Raw genomic sequence first — 21247 nt, 5'->3', positions numbered from 1 at the left:
GTAATCTTTCAAAACACAGTGCAGAATCACATTTGGGATATTGATGTTGATGTAGTCAAGATACAGAACACTTCCATCTTCACAACAGTTTCTCAGGTTTCCTTTTTTATAGTCATACCTCCTCACCTCCATGCCCTCCTTAGCCCCTGGAGCCACTAACCTATTTTCCATTAGTATAATTTTGCTATTTCAAGAATGTGATATAAGTGACACCATACAATATATAACCTTTTGGGAACTGGCTTTTTAATAATTCAGAGTAATTCTTTGGAGATTCATCCAGATGGTTGTATTATTAATAGCCTATTTCATTGTATTGCTAAGTAGTATATGATATGGGTATACCACTGTTTGTTTAATCATTTACCCATTGAAAGACATCTGGATTGTGTCCAGTTTGGGACTGTTATAAATAATGCTGCTATAAACATTTGTGTACATTTTTTTCTATAATTCTTTTTGAATATTTTGGCAAAATACACATAACATTAAATTTATCATCTTAAATATTTTTTAATGGTACAGTTAAATGGCTTTTAGTATATTCACATTTTTGTGCAGCCATCACTACCATCCTTCTATAGAACCCTTTTTATCTTGCCAAACTGAAAACTCTGTACTCCTTAAACAGTAATTCCCTATTACCCTCCACTTAGCCTCTAGCAACCATTCTCATTTCTATCTTTATGAATTTGACTACAGTGGGTACTTCATATTAGTGGAACCATATGCTATTTGTCCTTTTATGACTGGCTTATTTCATTTAACATGATGTTCTCAAGGTTTATCCATGTTGCAGCATCTGTCAGTTTCTTTTTAAGGCTGAATTGGAATATGAATATGGAATTCCACATATATGTATATATACACATGATGTACACACACACACACACCACAGTTTGTTTATCCATTTACCTGTTGATGGATACTCAGGTTGCTGTTCGGCCAGTGTTTATTTTGCTGCTATGAACATGGGTGTACAAATCTCTGTTAGAATCCCTGCTTTCAATAGTTTTGAGTACTAAGAAGTGCAATTGCTGGATTTTATGGTAATCCTGTTTTCAATTTTTGGGAGGATCACTGTACCCTTTTCCATAGTGGCTATGCCATTTTAAATTTCCACTAATAGTGCACAGGGGTTCCAGTTTCTCCACATCCTCACCAACATTTGCTATTTATTTATTTTCTTTAAATAATAATTATTCTAATGGGTGTGAGGTGGTATCTCATTGTGTATCTCATTGCTTCATATTCCCTAATGCTTATGATATTCAGCATTTTTCATGTGCTTATGGGCCATTTCTATATCTCTTTGAATGTCTCCCAAAAGGGGAAAAAGAGGTAAGCTGAAGGTGGAGAAAAAGCACAAGTCTTTTAAATTCCTTGAAAGTCAGTTCAGCTGGAGGGGGAGGGCATTGCAACAATAGCTGCCTACTTCTGTTTCTGCACCTTGTGACCAGTACCAGCAAGAAGAAATCAGAAGCACTGATTCCAGTATTTGGAGGACAGGGTCTTTATTGCCCAACCTGGCTCTCACAAGCTCTGTGCAATCTGCTCTCAGAATACGTGCGTGGTTGTCTGCCAAACGGATGGGGATGGAGAATGGGTCGATTTCAGTAAGAGCTGAAATTGGCCCCAACTAACCACGGTTTACTTCAGGCCTTCCTTTGAAAGTAACAGCCTTAAATAGACTCCAGAGGTCTGTAACACTTGTATTAGATTTTGGCAGGACAGTTATTGTTTAGGTAGGGAGATAGATTCCTGTCACTTCCTACTGGGCCATCTTCTTTCTAACTCCATTTTATTAATTTTGTATTATAATCATTATGATTTAAGGATATTAATCCTGTCTCAATAGCTATTTGCATATACTAAAAAGTTTAAATATGTTATTTATCATTACTGTTGCATATGATATCTTTTGCCATATAGACATTTTAAATTTTATATGATTGTATCAGCCAACCATTGTTTTAACAGATTCTGGCTTTGATAACATTTTATGGGAAATCTTCTACTTTAAAACAAAACTATTAAACTAAAAAATAGCAAGTATCTCAAAAAACTCTGTTATTTATGCCTATATTGTTGGATAATGGTTTAACTTTTTGGGGTATTTAAAAAGTATGTGTTTAAACTATTAATATAAGATTTCATTTTTATGTGTAGTGTGAGGCAGGAATCTAATTTTTCCCCCCAAATAGGTAACATACTGTGCCAAGACAGCTTATTGAGTAACATTCATTTCCTACTGGCATGAAATGTCATTGTTTTTTCTCAAATAGAATATACATCAGTTTGTTTTTGGATTTGACGGGTAGTTCCATTAGCTTTTTTTTTTTTTTTTTTTTTTTTAAGTTCATTTCTGTGTTATTACTACAGTATTGTTTTCAGGCTTCATGATTAGTTTATTATTGGATATTTTGCAATTTGGGTTCATTTTGAAAGTAACATTTCTCCACTTTGCTTTTTTAACCTATTTATTATAAACTATTGTATACCTTCTGTAGGTAGACTATTATGTTGGAGTTACAACAAACAAGTTTTCTTCTACATATATTCTGTGTCAGTTGGCTTTCTCTAATATACGTACTGTAGTAGAATTGTTGGATCATAGTGTCTGCCTATCTTCATCTTACCAGATGATGCCAAAATATATTTCAGAATGGTCGTTGCCAATGGATATAATTGTTTTCATATATGTATATTTATGTATATGTTCATATGTGTATATATGTATATGCACATACATTTATATAGCTGCCTTGCTAAACTCTTCTATTAATCCTTATGATTTATCTGTAGATTCTTGTTGATTCCTAAATTCATAATCATGTCATTTGTGAATAATGATAGTTGTGTTTCTTTCTTTTGAATCTTTATACTTTTTTCCCTTCCCTTTCATAGTGACAAAGGATCATTAGTATAGTTTAATTGAAGTGATGATATTGGACGTACTTAAGTATAATGCGTTTGATTGAAAATTTAGTGATATGTCATATTTAGGGAGTTTTATTTTGAAAGATTTAAAAAATTGTAAATGAATTTAGTATTGTATTTTTGTTTATTAAGAGGACATTAATTTGTTAGTGTAATGAATTATGTTGAATTTTTAAATGTTCAAACAACTTCATATTTTTTATATTTGTCACATACTATATTATGAAAAAAAACTTAATTTTTTTTTCTTTTACTATAGTTGCCATATATTTACTTGCATGTGTTAGTAGCCCCATGAAAGACTTTGGTTAGTTGACTTAAAAAAAATTTTTTTTTATGTTCATTTATTTGGGAGGGAGGGAGAGAGAGAGAGAGTGTGTGGGTGGGGGAGAGGCAGAGAGGGAAACACAGAATGCGAAGCAGTCTCCAGGCTCTGAGCTGTCAGCACAGAGCCTGGTGGGGGGAGTTTGAACTCATAAACCATGAGATCATGACTTGAGCCGAGGTTGGAAGGTTAATCGACTGAGCCACTCAGGAGCCCCAGAATTGACCTTTTTTTTTTTTTTTTTTTTTAAAGAAATGACACTCTGTATCTAGTAATGTTTACTGCCTTGAAGTCTACTTGTTTGATATTAAAATAACTGTAGGGACGCCTGGATGTCTCAGGCAGTTAAGTGTTCAATTCTTGATTTCAGCTCATGTCATATTCTCAGAGTTAGTGAGATCAAGCCCCACGTTGGGCTCTGTGCTGACAGTGAGGGGTCAGGTTGGGATTCTCACTCTTCCTTTCTCTCTACCCTTCCCCTGCTTATGTGCACATGCTCTCTCAAACTAAATGAGTCAACATTAAAAAAAAAAAACTATAATAGTTTCCTTTTGTTAGTATTTGCATGTATATCTTTTTCTATCTGTTTTTAATCTGTCTGTGTAATCTTATGTTTAAAAGCAACACATATATATTAAAAATTTTTTTTGTGTGTGATCTTTGTATTTTAATTGGTGCATTTAGTCCATTTACATTTAATTTAATTACTCATATATTAGATTTGAATCTAATCTCTTACTCTTTGCTTCTTATTTGTCCCACATGGTCTGTGTCTCCTTCTATATCTCATTTCTTGCCTTCTTTAGTATTATTTTCCATCATTACATTTTCTTTTTCATTAATATGTTTCTGTTACCTTCTTTTACCATTCTCTTTGAATTAACTTAGAGATTTCAACATACATACTTAGGAAAGTTTATTAGGTAATAGTACTTTTTACCACTTCTCAGCCAATGCAAGAACCCTAGAATACTCGAATGAACTACATGTAATGTCTTCCCAACTTTTGTGTTTTTATTTTAAACTTGGTATGCATTTAAAACAGTGGGAGACATTATTGTTTTATAACAGTGAGTTTTCATTTATATTTGCCTATTTTTCCTTTGCACTTAATCCCCTCCACTTTTTTTTTTTGTCTTTCATCTTTCACTTTGTATTATTTTCTCAGTTTCTGAAGAACACCCTTTAGTATTTTGATTACCATAGGTCTTGATGGTGATGAATTTGCTCATTCTTGTTTATCTGAAACTATTTTTATTTCACTTTCATTTTTGAAGGATATTTTCACTGAATATAGTGTTCTGAATCAGCAGATATTTCTTTTTAGCTCATTGCAGGTAATTAGTCCACTGTCTCAGGCTTCCATTTTGCTGTTGAAAAGGCTGCTGTCATTTTAACTTCTGCTTATTTGAAAGTAATCTGTTTTCCCTCTTGCTGTTTTTAGATTTTTCTCTGTCATTGTTCTTACTCTCTTTTACTTAATGTATCTTATTATGAACTTTTATGATTTTAATTTAATTTATGGATATTCTTTGGAATTATTAAATCTGTAGATTAGTGGCTTTTATAATTTTGGAAAAGTTCTTTTCCAGTTTTCTAAAACATTACCTTTATTCCATTCTTTTACCTTCATCTTATTAAATTCTGATTAAACGTATATTAGACCATCTCACCTTATCTTTCCTGTTTCTTCATGTTTCTTTGGTTTTCTCTATTATTTTATTTCTTTTTATTTTATTTTATTTTATTTCTTTTAGCTGTATTCTGACTTTTTTCTGATCAGTCTTCCAATTCATCAGCTCCTTTTTCTATATCCTATCAGCTACCAAACATATACATTGAGATTTTAGTTTTGAGTATTTATTTTTTCATTTCTAGAAGTTCTGGGGTTTTTTTTTTTTTTGCTTGTTTTTTTAAAAATCTGTGCTATCTTTAGTTTACAGTATGAACTATAGCTACTTTCATGTTTTTTGTTTGTTTTTAAATTATTATAAGTGTGCTTGTTTTATATTTCTGCCTGATAATCTGAAATCCTAATTGGGATTTTTTTCTCTGCTTATTGTCATTTATAGTGCCCCATCTTTTTTTTTTTTTTTTTTTTTTTGTGCCTGATTATCTTTATGTGCTTATCATTGCCCTTAAATAATTATTTGTGTAATTTCACCATGGCCTAGGATGAAAGTGTTTTTCTCTTGTATTATATTTTGCATTTATTTTTGCCAATTGTGTGTGCACTGTTTATGGGGAAAATACTCCTCTGTCTGTCCTTTACTCTCATCCTACTTTCATACTCAGAACTCTCTACATCACTTTTGATACCAGATGTATGGGTTTCTACACCAAGCATTTCTTCAACACCGTCTGGGTGTCCTACAGTTCAGTTCAATTCTGACTCTAACTGGAGTTAGTGTAGACCACACAGGTCAGGGCTGTCTTACTAGTTTACCCCCACCTCTTGCCTCATTAGATGCCAATTGAAAGTGTAGGTTGTCACTTATACTGACCAACTGGCTATAAATCATAGGTTCCCATGAGGCCATCCTTAGGTCCAATTAATTTGTACCATCCTCCCAACATGTAGATATGTTTAGCCAGCTGGCAACTCTCCAAACCTTGTACTTTTGGGATATTTATGGAGGTTTCATCTTCTAGGTATGCTCAGTCATTAACTCAATTGCCAGTCCCTCTCTCCTTCCCAGAGGATGGAGATGGGGCTGAAAGTTTCAAGCTTTTAATTATGGTTTAGGCTTTCTGGTGTCTAGTCTTCAGCCTGACGCTAGCTAGGTGCCCACTAAGAATTGCCTCATTAGAACAAAAGGCATTCATATCACCCAGGGATTCCAAGGGATTTAGGAGTTCTGTGTCAGAAACTAGAGTCAAAGACCAAATATTAAAACAAAAGATGGTCCTAGTGCTCTTATAATTTAGGAAATTACAAGAGTTTTAAGAGATCTGTGCCAGGAACTAAGGTCAGAGACCAATATATATTTTTTCCATTATTTCACATACCATTCATCAGAATTTACTTAAACTTAGTTCAAAGCTTAACATTCCCTGACCTACCCAGACTTCATGTTTGCAAGTCTGTTGCAAACTTATTAGGGGTAGTTTTTTTTTTTTTTTTCTTTCTAATTCCTCTTATCACTGTCCTTGTCCTCCTCATTTTTTTCCACCCTTAATCTAAGACAGTCTTGTCTGAATGGACTTCATGTTGGGATAGAAGGTAGGGACAGACTTGTATAGTTCTGAATCAGCTCTACTATGAGACCATTAGCCCTTTTAATACCTAGCTTATTGTGGGAAGTGTCTCTTATGAAACTTGTCTCTGGGCTTGATTTATATCTTTTCTTGATGCCTTTTAACCAAACTCATGTGTGCTTGTGTTGGCAAATGCTCACAGTGCCATAATAATAGCATTAGTCTCAGTTTACCCCCAGAATTTAGCTTGGTACTTTTTATAAGTTTTTTTAATGTTTTTAAGGTGCTGTGTTTTCATATTTTATCTGACATTTTTAGTAAATTCAGTAGAGAATTACTCTGAATAATTTAGTCTGCCATTATCAGAAAACTTTGATAATCTCTTTAGCATTATATTCTAGTTCATAATTTCTCTCTGTTTTGAAAGATTTTATTTTTAAGCAATCTCTACACCCAACATGGCGCTCGAATTTACAACCTTGAGATCAAGAGTTGCATTCTCTACCAAGTGAGACAGCCAGGCGCCCCTCATAATTTCTCTTTTATCAGCTGAATCTAATTGGCTGTTGAAATCTATATGTTAAGTTAAAACTTTTTTTTTTATTTTTTTATTTTTAGAAGTTCCATTTTGTTCTTCTTTAAGTCTGCCTGGTCAGTGTATCATTTTTTTGTCCCCTAATTATATTTTCAATATCTTTTTTTAAATTTCTGTGAGCATAAACATGTTTTATATTCTGTATCTGATTATTCCATTATCTGAGGCTTTGTAGGTCTAATTATGTTTTCTTATATTTGGCTGACTTTTTAAAAAATTAATGTTTTTTTTATTTTAGAGACAGAGAGAGAGAGAGAGGGAGGGAGGGAGGGAGAGAGAGAGAGGGAGGGAGGGAGGGAGGGAGGGAGAGAGAGAGAGAGAGAGACAGAGAGAGACAGAGAGAGAGAGAATCCCAAGTAGACTCCATGCTGAATGTGGAGCCCAATGAGGGGCTCCATCCTACCTCCCTGGATCATGACCTGAGCTGAAATCAAGAGCTGGGTGCTCAAGTGACTGAGCCACCCAGGTGCCCCTTATTTGGCTGACTTCTATTCTTTATTTTTGGTGGTTCATTTCTCATATACTTTGTAAAAAAAAATTTTTTTTTTTAACTATGGGCTCATGTTAATTGGAAACTGAATTCTCTAAGGTCTGGTAAGTTAAGGTATGCTTTTCCAGGGAGTATTTCATTTGTGTTTAATGGGTTTTTGAAGCACTGAAACACTAAGATGTGCATATGTGTGTGTGTGTGTGTGTGTGTGTGTGTGTTCAGACCAGACAGATAATATGAATTCTCCTCTAAACTTGTCTGAATGTACTTTTTGCTCATAAATTTTCTAGTGAGACCTTTCCCCCTTTTACATTTATAGCCACAGCTGAGACTTGCAAATTTCCTGTTTCTTTGTGAACAGTGGCCTTTTCTAGTTTTCCCTTTCACTATGCATATTACTCTTTGAGATTCCTTACTTTTTTTGTCCAAAATCCTAAGATGTTTTCTCATGCTGCATTGTCCCAAGATTTCGTCTTGTCATTTATGCAGAGACCTTCAAAACTAAAGTTGGTAGTAGCATGCGTTAGCAGATACCTCTGGGTACAATCTACCTTTAGGACTCTTCTTGTCTATCTGTATTTGATCTTTTTCTTAAGGTTTTAACCTCTTCTAAGGTTATTTCTTTTATTCTCCTGCTACTTCAGTATACATTGCAAAAAATCTTAAACCCTTTTATTTGCCATTCTTAAGGATTTTAGTCTGAGAAGGCTCTTCAGGATATCTCATTACCCCATTGCTCTAATATTTCTCAAATGTTATTTTTAATGTTTCTTTTATAGGATTCAGTTTAGCTGCATTTAAAAGAAACAAGAGGAAACTAGAGCTGGCAGAAAGGGTGGAAACAGATTTCATTCAACTAAAGAAAAGAAGACAATCAAGTGAAAAGGTCAGGAGATGTTTGAAATATTAATCATTAATGTATCATCATGGTATCTATAATTTGCGTTTAGACATATAAGCTTTAGAATAGTACTTTCCAGTAGGAATACAATGCATGGCACATATGTACTTTTAAGTTTTCCAGTAGCTACATTAAAAAAAGTAAAAAAAAAAAATAGGTGAAATTAATTTTAATAATTACTTTATTTAAATCAGTGAATCCAGGGGCGCCTGGGTGGCGCAGTCGGTTAAGCGTCCGACTTCAGCCAGGTCACGATCTCGCGGCCCATGAGTTCGAGCCCCGCGTCAGGCTCTGGGCTGATGGCTCAGAGCCTGGAGCCTGTTTCCGATTCTGTGTCTCCCTCTCTCTCTGCCCTTCCCCCGTTCATGCTCTGTCTCTCTCTGTCCCAAAAATAAATAAACGTTGAAAAAAAAAAAATAAATAAATAAATAAATAAATCAGTGAATCCAAAATATCTCTTAAAAATGTAACCAATGAGGGGCGCCTGGGTGGCGCAGTCGGTTAAGCGTCCGACTTCAGCCAGGTCACGATCTCGCGGTCCGTGAGTTCGAGCCCCGCGTCGGGCTCTGGGCTGATGGCTCAGAGCCTGGAGCCTGTTTCCGATTCTGTGTCTCCCTCTCTCTCTGCCCCTCCCCCGTTCATGCTCTGTCTCTGTCCCAAAAATAAATAAACGTTGAAAAAAAAAAAAAACTGTTTAAAAAAAAAAAAAGTAACCAATGAAAAAATTAGTGAGCTATTGAACTTTCTTTTTTCTTTTTTGTATTAAGTCTTCAAAACCAGTGTATATTTTATGCTTATAGCACATCTCAATTATGACACTTTCATTGGAAATATTTGGTTTGTACTTATATTTCATAAAATTAACAGTTGAAAAAGTAGGTTTACATAACAGGTTATGCCAAACAAACTTAAAAACTTTCCAGTAATTGAATTGAATACATTTTAAAATTAAAATTAATTGATATTTAATAAAATTAAAAATTCAGTTTCCCATATGCCCCTGTCACATTTTAAGTGCTCAGTAGCTACATGTGGCCCATGACTACTGTTTTGGTTCTTGCAGCTCTAAATAGTGATTCTTAACATGGCTATTTAGAGGGTAGAGTGTGTTTTAAGGAAATATATATATATATTGGATTCATGTAGATTTTTTACATTCTAATTACATGTTTCTGTTTTTTATTCTTTTGCATTCTTTGTTTGCATTTCATGTGTTAATGTGCCATCATGAGTCCATGTGTTGTATTTGTTAGGTGTTTTGAGGGGTAGAAAGAAGTTGAAAACCACGACATTCTTGCTTAGCCTGTTGGGGGCCAACAATTCATGTTGGCTGTCTCATATCACATTTGTTTGATGTACTTTGACATCTCATTAATGTTCTTTATTGATTATTCCTTCTATAATTGCTCATATACTGGTTTATGCTTTAGCTGTCATAGTTTTATATTATTTACCCTATATAAAAGCATAATAAATGATCTTTCATAGCTATATATATTTTCCCAGTATGTTGCCACAAGGAATCAAACATTTTGACCCAAATCTTTTCATATTTCTGCCAGAGATGAGTAGGAAATTAGAGGGTGAATGAACAAATTAGTAAATAGATCTTGGTGAAAAGGGATAGTAGTGTGTTTCCGTTTCTTGGGTTATCTGAGGGAGCAAATTTAAGACTTTAAAACCTTTGACCTTTTAAAATACTGTGATAAAATTTGCATGCAGTGAGCAATTTAATGACTTTTATAAATGATTATACCCATGTAACCCATATGCCTGTTAAAGTGTAGAACATATCTAGTTCTTTTGTACTTCCTTTTGGCCAGTCTCCACCTTGTACAGGCAACCACTGCTATGATTTTTCTCATCAAAGATGTTTTGTATTGTTCTTAAACTATGTATAATTGGAATAATACAAAAGGTACTCTTTTCTGTTTGGTTGCTTTTACAAAGTGTTTTTGAGATACTTCTCACTGGCTCATTTTTTTAATTTACTAATTAATATTCTCTAGTATGGATGTACTGTAATTTGTGTCTCCATTCTTCTCTTGTTGGACATTTGGTTTCCAGATTTTAGCTATTCTGAATAAAGCTGCTCTAAACATTCATATATATATATATATATATATATTTTTTTTTTTTTTTTTTTTTTTCTTTTTTGGACATAAATGTAGGATTTTGATGCAGAGAAGTATCAGTTGAGAATATATTTAGCTGGTCTTATTCAGAAGATTCATTTTTTTTTTTCTTCAGAGAATATTTGTCAAGTTGTTACTCTTAGCACTGAGCTGGGTAGGAAGAAAAGCAATGATAAACAACGTGGAGGAAATTCATGATATAATGAAACTATATTTTAGTGGATACAAACAGAAACATATAAGCATACAATTAGGTAAGATAGTTACTATGTTTGGTAACTGTTATGAAGGGAGTCCCTCCTCCCCTGAAGAGGATGTGATACAGAGTACCTTGGATGTGAGAGACACAAGAGAGACTCAAAGGAAGGCTCCTTTAGTTAGTGATCAACAGAGACCTGTAGGAGGATATAACATTTGAAAAATCAGAAGTGAGTTCTATGAAGAGTTAGCAGAACTCATTTGAGGCAGAATGAACTGCACGTGCAAGGGTCCTGGTGGGGAGTTAGCATATTGGAGGAATGGAAATGAAAGTCAGTGTGCCTAAAGCAGAGCGCAAGAGGAGAATGGTATGAAACAAAGCTGGAGAGGTAGCGAGGTGCTGGCTCTGCTAGGATCTGGTTGATCATGGGAAGGACTCACAGTTTTATTTCATGACTAATGAGTAGCCATTGATGAATTAAAAGCAGAGAAGTGATGCCATCTCACTCTCATTTTACAAGGTTCTCTTGGGCTGTTTTGTGTTGTATGGTTTTGAGGGTAGGGGCAAGAATAGAAGTGAGGAGACTAGGAAGTTACTATAGTTGGGAGATGTTGACAGTGTAGACTGTGGGTGATAGGGATGAAATGGAAGAGAAGTGAATATATCAGGGATATATTTTGAGAGTTCCTAGAAATACAGGCATTATTGCTGTCTGAGATATTGGGAAAGAAGAGAGAGGAATTAAAAGTTTTAGCTTCAGCAAAACTTTTGCCATTTGCTAAGGTGAGGAGGGCTGGAAAAGGTATGGCTTCATTATGATAGAGGTGGGAAGTGGAAATTTGGCCCATATTCCCTTAATGGACTCAGATTAACCAATACTTCAAATTTTCACCTTAAAACATGTTTCCTGATGCCAACAGCACCCTAAACACCCTGAAGCATTAGTTTAAAACACCCTAAACACCACCTTGTAGTACCATGCTCCTCTGCTGGTTTCAGCTAAATTATATGCCACCTAGAGCCTCATTAGGCTTGCTTTTATCTTTGTAATTACATAATTCATTAAGTCTCCTGTAAACTGATGAATACTGAGTTTAAAAAGAGAGTTGTGGGTTTGAAAACTAAGATTGCTGTTTGAGCGCTAACTTGAAAAAATAGAGTTGGTTTATAAAAAATTGCTCTAGAATTAAGTATGGGTAACCCAGCTGTAAAAGATTGAGAAAAATCATAAAAGCATTCTGCATGCAGAGTGCATTGTTAGTATTTTTATATTCTTGTTCTATTTTAAATAATATGAAACTTGAAATCGTAGGACAATTCAATGTATTATAGTTTATGTAAGAAAGATGATATGGAACATTTAGTTGTGGGACTGCATTCAAAGAAAAGTCTTTGGTCTTATATAAAAAATTGGCCAATGAATGAACCTTTGTGTTTTAAATAAAAAGAAAATGTTTAAGTTATGCATACTTTGTTTTTAAATGATTCTCTACTTTACCAAGAGAATATTCAACTTTTGAAAAATTTAACCAACCCCTCATCATACTGGTTAGGAGGATTTTCAATAAAAATCTTGATATAGCAGAAGGAAAGATGAATTGTGGAGTTGGGTTACTATGCATCTGAAGCTTGTGGGCAGATCAGGAGAGAGATTCCCACTTGGAAATTATTGGCATCAAAAGGAATATAAATATATATGGCTAGATAAGCTCACTAAGAATTTAGAGAAGATAGAGGTCTGCAAATTGAATCCTGGGCCAGTTCAACATCTGCAGGCTGGGAAGAGGAAAATTCAGCAAAGAACGAAGATGCAGCAGGTAAGACAGATGTATCACCAAGGGAATGTCTAGTTAGCCAAGAAAGGAGCAGTTCAAAGTCCGTCATCACCTGGGTCAAGCACCACTGAGAAAAGAGCTAATGAGAATGGAGGACTCACCATTGGAGGCTTTGGGCCTAGATGAGGACAGTTTCTGTGACATAGTGGTTGTGGACCCCGGTGGCATGGATTGATCAGGGAGAAGAGTGTAGGTAACTCTTTTGAGAAGTTTTACCACGGAGCAGTAAGAGAGAGGTATGAGGTCAAGATACTGTGCCATTGTCAGTTATGGTCTATGAATTCAATTAGTAATGTAACATACAAAGGCTCAAATTTCTTACGTCTATATGAAAATAGTGATATTCTCTCACAAGCACTGTCTGTTATGAGGAAGAAAAGTGATAATAAGTGTCAAGTGCTTTGTGGCTATCATTGATTTAGTCAGATACAACAGTGTTTGCCATTGTGGCCTTCATCTTTAAAGTCACTTAGCCAAGAAAGAAAGAAAGAGAAAGGAAGAAAGGAAGAAAGAAAGAAAAGAGAGAGAAAGAGAGAAAGAAAAAAAGGAAGAAGGGAGGGAAAAAGGAAGGAAATTAGGAAAGAAGGAAAGAAAACTGCTGTCCAAATTAGTTACCTTGGGTGGAGTCTTGTAATGGAGAAAGGGGGCTTGGTAAGGGAGGGAGGTAGTGGTGGATGGAGAGGTTGAATTCAGGCATGATTCTAACAGAATATTTTAGATATCTTAAATGACAGGAAAATATTTTTTAAATGTTTGTTTGTTTAGAGTGAGAATGCACACGAGCCAGGGAGGGGCAGAGAGAGGGAGAGAGAGAATCTCAAGCAGGCTCCATGTTCAACATGGAGCCCGATGTGGGCTTGATCTCATGACCACAAGGTCACGACCTGAGCCAATACGGTGTTGGACACATAACTGACTGAGCCATCCAGGCCCCCTGGGAAAATATTTTTAACATTCAGAATATATGATCATTAATGCATACAAAGCTTTGTGCTTAGCACTGACCAACAGAAATGACTAGGATCCAAGGGCCTGCCATTAGGGAAACATGCTGGCCAGAGGCTTTGTTTTCATAGATGTTTGCTACATAACCTTGGTAGGCCTTGTCTCTAATAGTAAAGTTAAGAAAACATGCTCACAGAGAGAAAAGACCACCAGGTAATGAGCCAATGGGGCAGAAAATTATAAATTTTAAGAGGAGGTGTAGTAATTTTTTAGACATATGACAGGAAAGGACAAATAGCTATTTTCTAAATCAGCCTGTATTTAGTTTATTTTTCCTTATCCTGGATGTGTAGTTTCAACATAGTTTTGATTAGCCAGCATTGACTGTGTTTGTTGTCAGTGAACATAGGACTAAGACTACTGTTTGTTGTGGCTACTTAATGTAACCTGTGAGTTGGGTATATAAATATGATAAAAAGAATAGTGTTTGGTAATTGTCCTAATGTTGATATTTTTTGTTACTCAGTGTTGAAGGAAATAAATATTGTCTTGAAAAGTATATGGTACAAAAAGTCAACATTTTTAATTCTGAAAATAAAGTAAACCAGTTAGGCCCTTTTGTTGCATTGATATTTCTTGTTTTTCTTTAAAAATGTAATTGATTGTACAGATATTAGCACAATACCAATAGAAATAAAAATTAAAGCAAGAAAATTATTTAATAGCTTCCTATCTCACTAAATTGTAGTGTTTTTATTTTCCTCAGTCTTTGATCATTTACATTTACGTTTGACTTAGTTTAAAATAAGAATGGTTAATCCATGGAATGTTTTTGGCGGCAAACAATAGAAAACCTGACTGTGGTTAGGATGTGCATGTTTGTCTTCCTGCTCCCTGGCTTCTTGCCATATAATAAAAAGTTTGGAGGTGGTTGGTTGCTGGCATTAGCTTAGGTTTCCAATGATGCTAGAGCCAACATATCTGGGATTCTCTTAAGCCCTTCTCTCATGTCTTTTGCCTTATGGATATAATATAGCTCCTACAATTTTAGATGTCACATCTGCATTCAAGGTGAGAAGAAGAGAGATGATGTGGGTGGGGGAGACTATTGCCAGATGTATCTGTTGCTTTTTAAATCTGGGATGCAAGAGTTTTCCAGAGTCTCCCTATAGACTTCCCCTTAGTTATTTTTGAGGGGAGTAGTAGAGAAGGAGCACAATTCAGTCACTTGGCTGTTCTTGGCTGCAAGAGAACTTAGAAAGTTGAGTGGGTCATCCCAATGACTGTCTTTTATATAGCTCATGGCTTGCTGGTGGACACTTTGTTTTCCCAGACAAAATAGTGGTTTGTCAAAGGAGGGGGAAGAGAGTGGTTATTAGGTCTGCAATTTGTAGCATGTGGCATAGGGGGAGAAAGTTTATATGTTTTCCTTCCCCACAATTAACATGTCCCTTATTACTATAAACTGATATTGGGTTAGGCAGCTAATCTACACATAAATTGGATAAAAACATATTTTTCTTGACTTTCAGGATATATAGATTTTAAGATACAATATTAAAACATGAGGAACATAAATTCTTAGTAATTGTCCTTTCTTGGTAATTGGCACCTCTGTTTCATTCTTGTTTATTTTTTATAACTTAAAGGAAAGACAGGCTGGAGAGGGAGAAATTACTATTTAACTATAGTATTGTATAATATAAAAATAGTAACTGTTTACTCTCTGTTCCACTCCCCTCCACTCCCAACCCTTCCAAATTTTTATTTTACCCACTTCTTTCCCTTATGGTATATAAACAGTCCATACTTTGTGCATGATAGTGCTGGACCATAAAAATGTGAAAGGTGGAACTGTGCAAAGGGGTCTTAATGGCCAACAATTATACTTGTTCCATGACATTTAAACATTTTTGTCAACACATTAAGAACTCTTTTACTGTTGGTTTTAAATGTATAGAGAAATGATTAAAGGTAAGTGAAACTAGTACTTATTTAGTATACTAATTTGAAACATTTCTGCTTTGAAAAAAAAAGTTACCAAGAGGAGTTTGAACAACGCTTACCTTCTTGTCATGTAACTTATGATACAGTGTGAGCATCTTTTTATGTCATGGTGAATTGTTAGACACCTTTTTAGTTTTGGATCAGGTTCTAACATTTTATCTTTTGCTCTTTCCATGTTGCAAAATACCTCCCAGAGTTTGTTTCCTTCTTGCTTCTCTCCCTGTCTTCCTCCCTCCTTTTCTCCCTCCCTACTGTCTCCTTTGGGTTCAGTTTATTTCTTTATTTATTGTATAGTTGACATACAATATTACAGTAGTTTCAGGTTGTACAACATAGTGATTTGGCAATTTTATACATTACTCAGTGTTTACTATGATAAGCGCAGTCATCATTTGTCATCCTAGGACATTATTACAATATTATTGATTATATTCCCTATGCTGTACTTTTCATTTCCATGGCTTATTTATTTTATAACTGGAAGCTTGTACATCTTAATCCCTTTCATCTATTTTGCCACTTCCCTCTGGAAACTACCAGTTTGTTCTCTGTATTTATGGGTCTGTTTCTGTTTTTTGTTGTTGTTGTTTGTTCATTTGTTTTGGTTTTTATATTGTACATAGAAGTGAAGTAATATGTACTGGTCTTTCTCTTAGAGTCTCTTTAATGTGTTTTTTTTTTGTTTGTTTGTTTTTTTGCCAGTGTCACTTCCTCTGGGACATCTTTGTCCATTTTATCACAACCACATTCTTTATTTATGTTGATAAATTTGTCTTCACCAAGTTCCTCTGACTCTAGAATTAGGAGTCTCTTGAGTGTGTCAGTGTCCGACATACCCACTATTACCTGTTTCTTCTATGACTTCATTTATTTTTGGTTAGAATCACTTCCGGCATTATCACTTTTAATTTCTTGGCTTCGCGTTCATCTTTGCTGGTCAGTTCCTTCTTTTGATGACCATTTTTGGTAAAATGTCATATGAAATTATCACTAGGAGACAAGGAGGCAGCACAACTACACCCTTTGCTGTCCATGCACAGTGACCCATCACTGACAGACTTTGAAGGAAGTGACACGATTGGTTTCTGATTGTGATGGGCCTCTGATGATTACATAGTGATCTGTGAACTGAAGAGCTAAAAGTGAAACTATTCACAGTCAACATACCATGGTAACTGAAATTTGAACCGTGGTGTTGAGTGACTGGTACTGTTTAAACTGTGGTAACTGAAATTGGTACTAGGCAAAGTGAGGACTATGTTTCTGTAAAGGAACCTGAAATATTTGTCCTGTGGAGTTTCCTTCAGTATGAGTTTTGCTGCTCACATATTCATTGTACTTTTCTGTCCTTTTAAATTTCTGCAAATTGGCATCTAGATCTCCCCTGACAGTATTGTCATGAAGTCTCATTGTTCGACTGTGTATCGATAGGTCTTGTGGTACGTGTGATGAAGTGATGACATGTTTTAAATTTACTTTTTGCTTTGTTTTGATACAAAAAAAAAAAAGGTAGTTAGCAATAATCTTTTTCATGTTTGAGAAAGAAAACCTTCATTTTGGAATGAAGTGGTTAGCTCATTGGCCAATGGCTGTGATTGGCTCATTCCACAGGACTGACTGAGTTGCTACAAAGAGGAGATGCTCACACTGGGAAAACAAACAGACTCAATGTACACCATAATCTAGATTTTATAAATATCAGTTTCAAACAGTTAGCCCTGGATATTACTAGAAGGGACTCTTTTATTCTTAGAGTATTAAAAGAAGTTGGGGGTATTGTTTGATCTCAATATATTTGATGTTTTAAGCCTTTTTTCCCCCCTCTTCATTTTTCACAAGCATATTGTTGGAATAGTTTCCATGTTTTTTTCTTTAATAACAGATTTTACAGTTGAATGTACATAGAATTCTTTGCCTCCTCTCACCACTTTTACAAATTAATTTGGGTTTTTAATTAATTTCATTGGTTTTTAGATAAAGCAGTTCTTGCATAGGGTCGTGCAATGAAAGATAATCAGGTGTTTTCCATTTTGTGAATATCTTTTATTCTCTAATTTCTAAGGACAAGTTGAGAAAAATTTGCAATGCTTTATACAATGTTGTGTGTTCAAAACCACTCTAAAGAGATGCTACAACTTTTAATTTTGTGTTCTTTCGCCACCACATAGGGACATCAAATTGACCACATGTTTCAGAAAGGAAATGTTGGGCCTTGCTTTGTGCGCTTCATATAAATATATTCTATTCTTTTGAAGTATATTGTGGGTAACATTTTTCTCTTTTATCCACCATCTTGAAATTATTATGTAAACGCTTAACTGTATCATACTAAATCACTGTATTTTTTGGGTGAGAGGTAGGTTAAGATCAAAGAAAATAAATGCACAAAAAACAACATATTTTCCTCAGATTGTTCTACTTGTACACATGTATAATGTGTACAGGGAAAGAAGTAATTAGTCTTATAGAAATTTACTTGATCTGGAGTTTTGTTGTGTTTCTTAAGAAGATGGTTAATGCATAGATATGAGTAAACAGAAGAAACTTCTTTGAATTCTCTTTACATAAAGAAATATATATTGAAGCTTTTCATAAAATTGAAAATTCATTGTGAAGTGATTACTTCTGTTTGAAATTATTACTTTGAGTTGTGATATATTAAAAATTATATTTACATCACCTAAGACTATTTTGATTACTGTATAAGCCTATAGAATTGACATGTAAGTCAGATATGTCTGTCTGCGGTTTGTTGTACTTTATGTAGTTAATCAGTTATTTAAATTCAGAACTTTCAATGCTTGATAGCTGGACAATTGCAGTATTTTTTTTTTTTTTTTTTGGTCCTGTTTCAGGAAAAGTTTCTTAGTTCTCATATAAAGATTCACTAGCTAGTAGGTTGGGTTTCTTCCCAAGTCTGCCTTGAATTCATGCCAAGCTATGCCTTAAATCTATACTGAGTCTTAAAATTGTAAGTGAGATAAGATTGAGGCAAGAAGACATTGTTAACAAATCTTAACTGCTCCTTTTATTTTGTAATGAAAATAACCCGTGGTTTTCCAGGGGACTTGTAAATTGGCATCAGATATTGTCAGCCTTGTAAATCCTCCTTCTCTTTTTAGTATTCAACAGTTCTGTAGACTCTCCTTTAAATTTTAGTGTTTAACAGAATTAGTGGAGGGAAAAAAGAGCATTCCTTCATTATCACTGGAATAGTCCCAGCTGATCTTGTGTATAATGTAGAAATCGCCATATTGTAGCTTTCCTAACAGGAAATACCTTCATTGAATAGAATTTCACTGGGGCTGCAGACAGAAGCCTTCCTATCTGGGAACTGGCTCAGACCATGGTGTTAAGAGCATCAGGTTCTAAGATCTTTGAAATATGTCCTCATATGATATCACAAGGCTCTAATGATCTGGGTTGACCCATTACAGACATAGTAATGCTGACACATGTACAGCTAATAAGACCAGCAGAATGAACCAATATGTGAAAAGACAAGTGTGTGTATACATGTGTGCACACACACAGCAAGAACAAGGGTGTTTTAGGGTCAGAAGACAAGAACCAGTGCTTAATTAGGTTGAAGGAAAACTATCAGAGCTTTTAAAGGCTTGATTGCGCTACTTCTCTAATCAGCAACCCTTCTCTAATCTTCTGATCTATTTACCAGAAGATTTTGATAAATAGGTAGTTGCTGGGAACTATTGATAATTCAGGAGGCTGGAATTACTTGAATGGAGGGAGAAAGGTAGGCTGAGAGATGGGGCATAGTAGTTCACGAGTTCTAGTTTAGGTCTGTCATTGGTCAAGACTCTCTAAGCAGTAAAGTCAGCATGTTGAACCAGGTGATTACCATGGTTCTTTCCAGCTTGAGAATTCTCTGATGTATTTTCAGTAGCAACGTGGAGTTTGTCCAAACCCCCTTCCTAGATCCTCTCATTAATAAGAGATTCTTTTTTTCTAGTGTATTCTAAACCTGACATATGATTAGATTCATCTGAGGAGTTTTACAACTATAGATTCTGAGGCACTACTCTCAATATACTGAATCAAAATCTGCAGGGATGGATAAGTTATCTGGCCAGCTTTTGAGAATTATTACTTTGTTCTTCCTAATATGTCACAGTGGGTCTAGAAAAACATCTGCATAGTAATAATTGTTTAAATAAACACAGAACATTCTAGGGGAGTTAGGAATTACATAATTTGGTTGATAACTTCATGTGCACTGTCACTCAGTTGGCTCTCCTCCAGGTAAACTAGAACTTCTTTCTCCCTTTTCTGTGCTTCATAGTTTCTCTCCAGGTCATTATCATCGTCCATAGGCATCTGTTTTAGTTACCATAGTTTCTCAGCTTGGCATATAATAAGTGCTCAATAAACATTTGTTTAATGAATACATGCACTGTTTTTTGTTTTTTGTTTTGCTTGCTTGTTTGTTGGTATTACCACCATCTAGTCCATAAATTTCCATCCTTGATGGGTAGACAGTAGCAGTATCTGCATAACTGGTTTCCCTGCTTTTAGTCTTACTCAGTTCCTCTTTGATCCTGTATATTATTTCAGGATATATTTCTTTAAAAATACCTGAATTGCTTTTGTTGTTTGGGAAGGAACCTTAATAGAGTCTTTACCCTCCGTAGCTTAAAATCCAACTTTTCAGTCTAACTTTACAAATCCTCTTGAAACTTGGACCCAACCTACTTTTCTATTATTTTTCTTCTGGAATAATCTTTTTCTCTTGCCAAATATATTTGATTTTTTATGAATTTCATGAAAGTCTTCTATGTTTTTGCTTATGTGTCTTTTTTTTTCATGGAATAAATAATAATTAATAATGGAATTCTAGCCACTTCTGCCTACTGAAATTCTGGTCCAAGTCCTGTCCTCCTTTAACAACTGGCTGAAATGCTACCCAGATCAGAACAAATTTCTTCCTTTTACTTTGTGCATATTATGGTCATTCAATAAATTCTTATTGAATTGAACTCTCTATACCTCTGCTATTTTGAGATTGGTGTGTATGGTTATTTTATAATATTTGTGTTGGCTCATGGAGCCATGAGTATTTTGTTTTTTCATCCTTATCACAGTGCTTAGAAACAGTACTTTTACTCAGTTAACATTACTAACTTAAACATCTACAAAAGATGATTGTAATTTTAATTTTGACAGAGAAAACCATATAATGTTATTTCCTTCAATTTTAAGTTTTATGGTCTTTCAAGATAAGTTTGAATCTATTATTTAAGTGCTTCAAGCAATACTTTAGTCTAAACAATGCTTCGCTATTAAGAGTAAGCTTGTTTCTCGGGATGTAATGAAAAGAGAGGATATCTGAAATATTACTAATAATATCACTGTACTTCTTCAATATTGTAAAGATCTGAAGATACTATATAAGTAAGTGAAGGAGATGATTGTGGGGAAATAATATTTTAGAAACAGCCCCCAGTCTCAACCAACCATTCCAAAGAGGTGAGTCAGGAAGTGCCCACAAGAGGGCGTGCCCATCTAGAGAAAATTTGACCATGTCTCTTTCCTGTTATGCAGGTAAAAATGTCTGTTTTACAAATGCACTTCTAGATCATGTCTTTTTTCCCCCCCCTTAAGAAAAAGAATGGACTCTCACCACTATAAGAATTTCTATCCATTTTCTAGCACCTGTTTA

At 34.8% G+C, this 21247-nt stretch overlaps 1 protein-coding gene across 3 annotated transcripts in view; it reads left to right on the top strand.

Annotated features, from left to right (window-relative positions):
- The window catches only part of TASP1 (taspase 1), a 274936-nt gene that overhangs the window by 75080 nt on the left and 178609 nt on the right, over positions 1 to 21247 (top strand). For all 3 annotated transcript variants that reach the window (XR_006300864.1, XM_043602901.1, XM_043602902.1), the window contains one exon: positions 8328 to 8434. Coding sequence is in view for 2 of the 3 variants with exons in the window: in XM_043602901.1 (XP_043458836.1) it covers positions 8328 to 8434 (107 nt within the window). In the remaining variant the exon portion in view is untranslated. The remainder of the gene's footprint in view (positions 1 to 8327; positions 8435 to 21247) is intronic.

The sequence above is a fragment of the Prionailurus bengalensis genome, chromosome A3 (genome assembly GCF_016509475.1).
Source record: "Prionailurus bengalensis isolate Pbe53 chromosome A3, Fcat_Pben_1.1_paternal_pri, whole genome shotgun sequence".
NCBI lineage: Eukaryota > Metazoa > Chordata > Mammalia > Carnivora > Felidae > Prionailurus > Prionailurus bengalensis.
Note: the sequence above shows the minus strand (reverse complement) of the source record. Positions and strands in the feature narration are given on the sequence as shown.